This window comes from Sphaeroforma arctica (assembly GCF_001186125.1).
Source record: "Sphaeroforma arctica JP610 unplaced genomic scaffold supercont1.1383, whole genome shotgun sequence".
Classification (NCBI taxonomy): domain Eukaryota; class Ichthyosporea; order Ichthyophonida; genus Sphaeroforma; species Sphaeroforma arctica.
In genome coordinates this window covers 8881-16103 of record NW_014039175.1, presented here as the reverse complement: position 1 = coordinate 16103, position 7223 = coordinate 8881, and the positions used below count along the sequence as shown (strand labels likewise).

The 7223-nt window shown below is 42.7% G+C and overlaps 3 protein-coding genes across 3 annotated transcripts; 2 read left to right on the top strand and 1 right to left on the bottom strand.

Annotated features, from left to right (window-relative positions):
• Positions 1–118: 118 nt before the first annotated feature.
• Positions 119–1550, bottom strand: SARC_10775 (hypothetical protein; the record flags this gene model as incomplete). The annotated part of the gene is made up of 1 exon (XM_014295172.1): positions 119–1550. A coding segment is annotated over exon 1 (1197 nt), but the record flags the coding sequence as incomplete, so codon positions are not given.
• A 568-nt stretch (positions 1551–2118) lies between these two features.
• On the top strand, positions 2119–2549 carry SARC_10774 (hypothetical protein; the record flags this gene model as incomplete). Its single annotated transcript, XM_014295171.1, has 1 exon — positions 2119–2549. Exon 1 carries the CDS (start codon positions 2151–2153, stop codon positions 2547–2549), a length of 399 nt encoding a protein of 132 aa, XP_014150646.1. The 5' UTR covers positions 2119–2150.
• Positions 2550–4461: 1912 nt separating this feature from the next.
• On the top strand, positions 4462–6645 carry SARC_10773 (hypothetical protein; the record flags this gene model as incomplete). Its single annotated transcript, XM_014295170.1, has 6 exons — positions 4462–4553; positions 4872–4968; positions 5196–5297; positions 5502–5676; positions 6005–6070; positions 6365–6645. The coding sequence occupies 6 exons, from the start codon at positions 4462–4464 to the stop codon at positions 6643–6645; spliced, it is 813 nt and encodes a 270-aa protein (XP_014150645.1).
• Between the last annotated feature and the right edge of the window lie 578 nt (positions 6646–7223).

Below are 7223 nucleotides of genomic sequence, written 5' to 3'. Positions count from 1 at the left end.
TATATATATATATATGTGTGTGTGTGTGTGTGTGTGTGTGTGTGTATGTGTGTGTTCGCATACAACTATGTATTCATTATTACCTGTCGATGCTCTCATTCACATATTTTCATTGCATACCTTCGTTCTCTTCTCGTATATCTCCGAATGGCGATAGCGCGGTGCTAGCAAAATTATTTGATAAGGACAGCAAACTGCTACTGCTGAGTGTAGCGGATACCGGTGGACCTGCATTCGATGTGGCTCGCCCAAGTGGGGTACCACTCACTATACTTGACGTGCTACTGGATAGCTCGGGTCTTCGAGGTAGGTTTGATGTGGAGTACGAGGGAGATTGGTGCGCAGGTTGCTCAGTGTTGAATGTTTGTTGAAGTTGAGTTGTGGAGGCGCTCGTGCTTTGCGGGCCCGATGGGGGACCATTTGTACTACTCGCTTGCCGTTGCTGATGTTGCCTGTATATAGACTGATTCTGTGACTGTAAATCCATGGAGAAAGCGTCCATACTCGAGCTCAGGCCTCCCGAACTGTGATTTGAGTACATTTTACCGCCGCCCCCGTTCGAGTGTGACAGCGACAGTTGTCCAAGGCTATTTGGTGACACCAGTCTTCGTGAGTTTGTTCGGGTCAGACCCGGCGAATGCGGCTGTGCAAAGCCTGTATTATTCAGAGTGTTCTGATTCAGACTACCAGGACCCATCAGACCCGCACTCCCATCACTGGCCGCCCGTGAGTTAGACCCGGTGGCCAACATGCTATTAATATCATCCATATCTCCCGGCGACTGTACACTATCTTCCAGGTAGTGCTGTAGTGAATTAAACGTCCAATTGGCCTCGGGTATTTCTATATCTGAGATTGAGGTCTTCCGCAATGAGTTCTGCATGTCGAACATCTCGTCATATAAGGCACCTGAGGCACTGGCAAGGTTTGAGCTTTTACTATGCACTACCCTACCCTCTCCCCTGGGCCGTTCGAAAGTCTGTGGCGACCGGAACTGTTGCATTTGCTGCATCTGTTGTGCCTGAGCTAACTCTTGGGCTTGTAGTTGGGTTTGCGCTTGGTTCTGTTGGTAGGTAGCACTGGTCGAGTGTTGTTGTTGGAGTTCAGCCTTCCGCTGATGCCTCTGGTATTGCATGTGGAAGTTCTGGATATCGTCATATTCATCGCCGAGTGGCTGCTGTTCAGTCTTTGCTTTTTGTAAACATTGCTCGTACATTTTCTGTGCTTGCTGTTCATGCGTGTTAAGCGGAACGTCTGCACTACCATCCATCTCTACGAGATTGGGCATAGAAAGCGACTTTCTTCGTTTCAACATCTTGTATAAATTGACTGGGCGAATAGAAATATGAGTAGCTAGTACGCTCTATAAAGAGGTATATAATACGTATGTGACCGCGATAATGATATCATACGCGCCGGCACTAGCTAGTAGGCTCTGTGGATAGGAATGCAGATGAGATGATCCTTAAAAGTTGGCATATCAGTGTACGTTTCATATTGCTGACCAACAAAGAAAACACTCTTTGGGGAACCCCTTTGATAAAAGAGAGAGTTTAAAATTTGTAAAACACGTATGTCTCAGTCTCTCAGAGTGTGTGACTGTGTGATATATTTAATAAAATATAAAAAGCCGATCTTTTTATTTCCAAATAATATATGTGGAAAAGAATGCTGCTTTGAAAAGATAAAGCAAACACATCTATAAATAGCTACCACTAATATTGGCGCTCAAATTGCAACCTCGATTTAACTGGTGAAAACTATTAATTTCCAGCTCTACCTTCATCATTTCATGATGGAAGCAACACGTATTTATATTGAATATTGAACCAGTCTTGGCGTGTTGAACAATTAAACACTGCTGTATTTAAAGGTATACTGCTGTATTTAAAGGTATACTGCTGTATTTAAAGGTATACCGTGATGCAGTCTCTTGTCATTGTGACTCCTTGGGTCGGTCTTAAAGCTATTCATATTTAATTAAAATATGTGCTGCAAAGAGTATATAATTGTCTAACGTGGTGGTGCCCTCTGCAAAAGATGCGTAGATGCTTCACACCTGCTTCAACATAACTACACTTCCAATCATATGCCAGTCTAGTAGAGCTCTGATGTTGGTGCCTTTACTACCTTAGATACCCAGGCGGAATATGGATCAGAATGAGGGATCGCGTGATGAGGCCGCTGCTCTTCCAACAACTGGATTTTCGCAAGGGAGTGGCGTTAATTCAGCACTGGAGATATCAGCTGTAAATACCCCGCCTCACGATAATATAAAACCTAAGGGGTCGTGTAGTAATTCAAAGGAAGGCTTTTTGCATAAAGAATCATTGCATCACGCTAGAAGTACCACGGGACAGCTGCTGCAGCGGTTATCTGGTACAGCGTCTTCTCGCGACTCCACTTCGTCTGGTGGGGGGAAGGGGTTCATAGACCTAAACGAACAAGTTCCTTATTGGGAAGACTCGCGCTTCATCGTGCTTCGCATGATCAGACTGATGCTGGTGGAATGTTGGACCGGAAAGAAACAAAAGGGCAATCTAAACTGAGACAAAAGCTCAGAGTCTTCAAGTACGAAGTAGGAGCAATCTACACCGATGAATCAAAATTGTATGAATGATAACGTCTGACTATAGAAACATATATGTATTTATCTACGCTGATATGAGAAACCAGGGCGATTTAAAAACTGTAGAGCTGTGCATACACAAGCATTTGCATTATAGTATTGTGCGCGTGTGAGCATACATTCGACCATGTACGATGTATATTCTGAGTTTCAATATGAACACACCTGAGCAAGCGTATCTACTATATATATATATATAATATCTATATACGTGTTGATATCTCTACTCAGACCTGGAAAGTCTTTATTGATACTCAACCGCTATACTGTATAATTGATGCGGTTTTGCAGCGATTCGGATGATCTTGGTGTCGAATTGTCCGCAAAACGGCGGAGAAAATTACACAACTGGCTTCGGCGACGCCACAGTAATGACAATGTTGAGCCTATTTTAAACGATTACTTGGATGAGGTAGAGCATGTGGAACCACCAGGCCCGGAACCGAGCATACTTGTATGTTTCATGGCACATTTACGGAAGCTGGCAACTTTTGGCTGTATATATTGTGCATTTATTTCCCTAATACCGTCTGATATCCTTCCGTGCTGTGCCTATTCTGCAGTGTGCTTAACTCGATATCAGAAGCGAATGGATTGTTTCCGCCGTAGAGAGGTTTTCAAAATAACACTTGAAAATCAAAGATGTTCAGCTGGCTTAGGAGACTGCCTTGAGCTTGCCATCAGTACCGTATACTACAACACACATCAAGTACTATTTAGTTGTGTGTACAGAAAATTCGTTTTTTAATTGTAGTGGTTTGTATTCATTTGCACAGGAGACGGCATCACTCTACTCAGACGAGGCCTACTCCTCCCAAGACCTTAGAGGTCGCATGGAGGGCTACATACGCACCTCACAATTGAACATAGAATTCGAAGACGGCTCAAACGTCTTACGGGGTGTGACCTTGCGCGGACATACACAATTCAACATATATCTCAACATAACGACAAAGCACTCAGGAGACTGACTCAATCATCTCGGAAAGTTGTACTGCATCACCGGCGTGATATGGACTCGCTATCGTTGACGTCACTGAATTTCTATGTGGGCATCGATTCCGAACAATTGGCTAGGCAACGCTTTGCGAATTATCTGTACAAAAATCTACCGTTAACGACGTCTAACAGGTGGGTTAGTAGCTTTTTTTGTGGTGTATACTTTGGTACATTATCTTTACCATTATATAGTCAATTCAGTGCCATGCGCCCCTAAACCAACTTCAAGTTTATGTGATGTCAATGAGGCTGCTATCAACTCGTGGAACTGGTTGGTGGGTCCGTGACTGGTTCTGCCGACGTTCGATTCCAGTATAAGACCAATTGAATTCACAAACTTGTCACAGATTGTGATTTGTATCGTGTATACATGACGATCTAGCTGCCTCGCGGAGCATATTAAAGGTCCGTGTGACCTCCTGGAATCACCACAAGCAAAATCTATCTCAGCTTCTGTGCTATTGTAAAGTGTTTTCGAATTATTTAAAATATTTTGATATATGTTGGGGACTTCTAACGAATAGTTCGGTGGTGTTTAGAGCACCTTATGTGAATGTGGTAAACGTTCAGCTTGAGTATAGCCACCCCGCAGTCTAATCTAGGTGTTGTAGAGAGACATGAGGACTTGATATGTCTATCCGCATTTAAACTGATATACAAGACATGCACATGTATGCTTACGTATCAGAATATGCGCTTTATGTGCTGGGATATCGCTCAAAGCAGTCCCCTGTGTGGCAACTATTTCTAGTGAATCGTTCAAGGGGAGTACTTGCGTCAAGAGGTCTTTATCGACTGCCTATATCAAAGATGCCAAGGAATTGAGGCAAAATATGGCAGAAGTTGTAAGTGGTATCGGAAAGTCCACAGCTGCTGACGATGCTGGGTGTCTCGAGGAACCTGATATGACTATGATCATCAACTCGTATGTTTGGCATGCATATCTAGGCGTTGTTCGCTACTTAATTGTTGTATACTGAGCGGTTTGTGTGTATTCCTCTGCGCTAAGTTCCGCTATTGCTTGTTTGCAACAAAAATTGAGACAAACGTGATAGAAGTTTGACGATGTTTTGAGACGACTCGTGAATTCATTTCGCTAACTATAGGTTGCAGGTGAAGCGGCCCAGTTGATTGCAATTATTCATCTTTCTCTGAAGACCATAAGCTATCAATCAATTTTTGTGTTACCATATCTCCTTCACACTGATGATATTTAATTTGTTTGTTCGTATCATTTCACCAGTCTCAGTAAAGCTATACATGAACAGATCGTACTTACCCAGACTAAAGGCGACACGGCAGGATCGGGTATATTTGATGAAACTGAACATCCAATCATGGTACGAGTATCCGGCAGGTATAGCCTTACATACCATTTTTTCACTTCTATTTAGATTGTTCCCGCCATAAACCCTGACCTCCTGCATATATTGTGTCCTATATTTGATTAGTTGGTACTCATATGCGCTCGTGCAATTTTTCTACCTGCCAAATCATGCGCTTCGCTCATTTATGATTGTGCCCTTCAGACCAGAGCTGTTTGTTTTCTTTCAAATTCGACGTTCAGAAAGCTCAACTGCCTGAAGATTACAAAGAACGATGCATCGACCAGGAGAATATCACAAGATTTTTGGTGGCCTTTAGCGGAGCAGCCAAGCTTACTGCTGGGGTAAACCGTCTGTGGTCATGCGAAATTTGCTTTGCACAGATGCTTGCAATAGATGAAGTGGCCAACGAAGCTTTAAATGATTGCAGCCCGTTGTACTATCAATGTGGTTAAAGCCAATATATGCCTCTTCCTCGAGTGATATACAGCAGTCGGAAAGGTCACTTAATATTTATAATTTCCCATCCGTCGTTTTCGATCTTACAGAGTATGCTGATTGTTTCGATCTTCATTTCGAGATTAATTGTTCGCATCGGGCTGCGTATTCACAATCATACGTGGAAGCGCATCGTTATCGGCACATCAATTGTAGTTAGCAAGGTGTGGATCGACATACCTGTGCACAATTCGGATTTCAAGCTCGTACTGCCGGCTCTTGCAGGTGAGCCGGAAATTATCAACATGTATATTGGCACTGAGCATTTGGCCGGTGCAATTTCACATATTATATGTAGTATACAGGAAATACCCGGATAAAAGAGTCGCATTTCTTTTGTACTTTGCTATATCACTGCTTTGTGTTATTTAGACCGGTTTCGATTCGTCTGAGACGATATGCTCGCTCAATATGTCTGAGTATCACATACGTGTCTTTACCTGCCCCTCGTCGATGTTTCTACTGCAATGAATATTCTCGAGTCAAGCGACAGTATCTGCATCCCTGGTTTGTAGTGACAGCTAACAAGTACTGTTTTGCCTTCCTTTGCTAGCTGACGGGCTCTTGAAACTGGAACGAGAATTAGGTCTCATGGCATACAACGTTTCGGTTTCTCGAGGTATGTGCCATTACGCGACTATTCAGCTCAAGGTACATATACTTCATAAGAGGTACTATAGAACCACCTGTGTGCGTAATGTTAGCGCAAGTATATACAGATTGTGAAGATGGTTAGCTCGTATACCATTTGGTCTAAGACTTTCAGGTGTCTAAGACTGGACCTCCAACTGCATAGTACACTCATACCAGTCGTCTATTAATAAAATTTTAATCAGATTACGTTTCTAGTATTGTTCTCTCTTGCTACCATTGTAGTCCCACCTTGCTGATCTTCATTCATATCTTTTTTCAGAGGACTACGCTTGTCACTACTATTGTATCCGCTCATCAGATGACAACACGGGGGCCGTTCTCACTTGTGTCAAGGAGTTTGTAAATACAACCGGACCTTCACCTACCAGTTGCGCATCTAAACATGAGCACCTTCCGATATTAGACTCTGGAGAAAATCTTGCGCATCTTAATCCCACACTCACTTGGGATGGAATAGTTCCCGATGTGGTGTTTGGGAAGTCGTGCACTCGATCATCTGAGACCTTACCGAAGTGGACTTCCCTTACATCATCAGAGTAGCTAAGAAAAAAAAGGTATTTAAATCGTGCTCTAATTCCTCATACTTTTGTAGTGAACCAAAAAGGCTAATCCACACTATTATACTTACCAGGAATTGTGATGCGATATCAATATATCTTCACAAGGTCGCTGTGGTATTTTTCACATGATTTGTAAATGTTTGAAACTGCATATTGGACACTGTCAGAGAATGCCGTGAAGTACAAACAAATACGAAACCATTTAGGCCGTACAAGGTATGCGATTCAGTTCACGTCAACTTCTCGGGTCAGATACGGCACAGATCTCGATAGTGGTCTCTCCATTTCACCCTCACTATTCACTCCTCCTGACTTTCTCTCAATACATCTGTTTACTACATATGCCCACGGCTTGCTTTTGGCACTTTTACTGATCTTGGAACAACAGAGTACGCATGTATATAGTCGTCTACTATATAAAGGTGGAAATACTTTGGTGATAGACTTTGGGCGTTTAGACGATGAAGTCCCCTTTAAACTGTATCTAAGTGACTCTCACGCATCCCTAAAAAAGTTGTTTGTCACACTATGCAGATATAAATATATATATATATATAT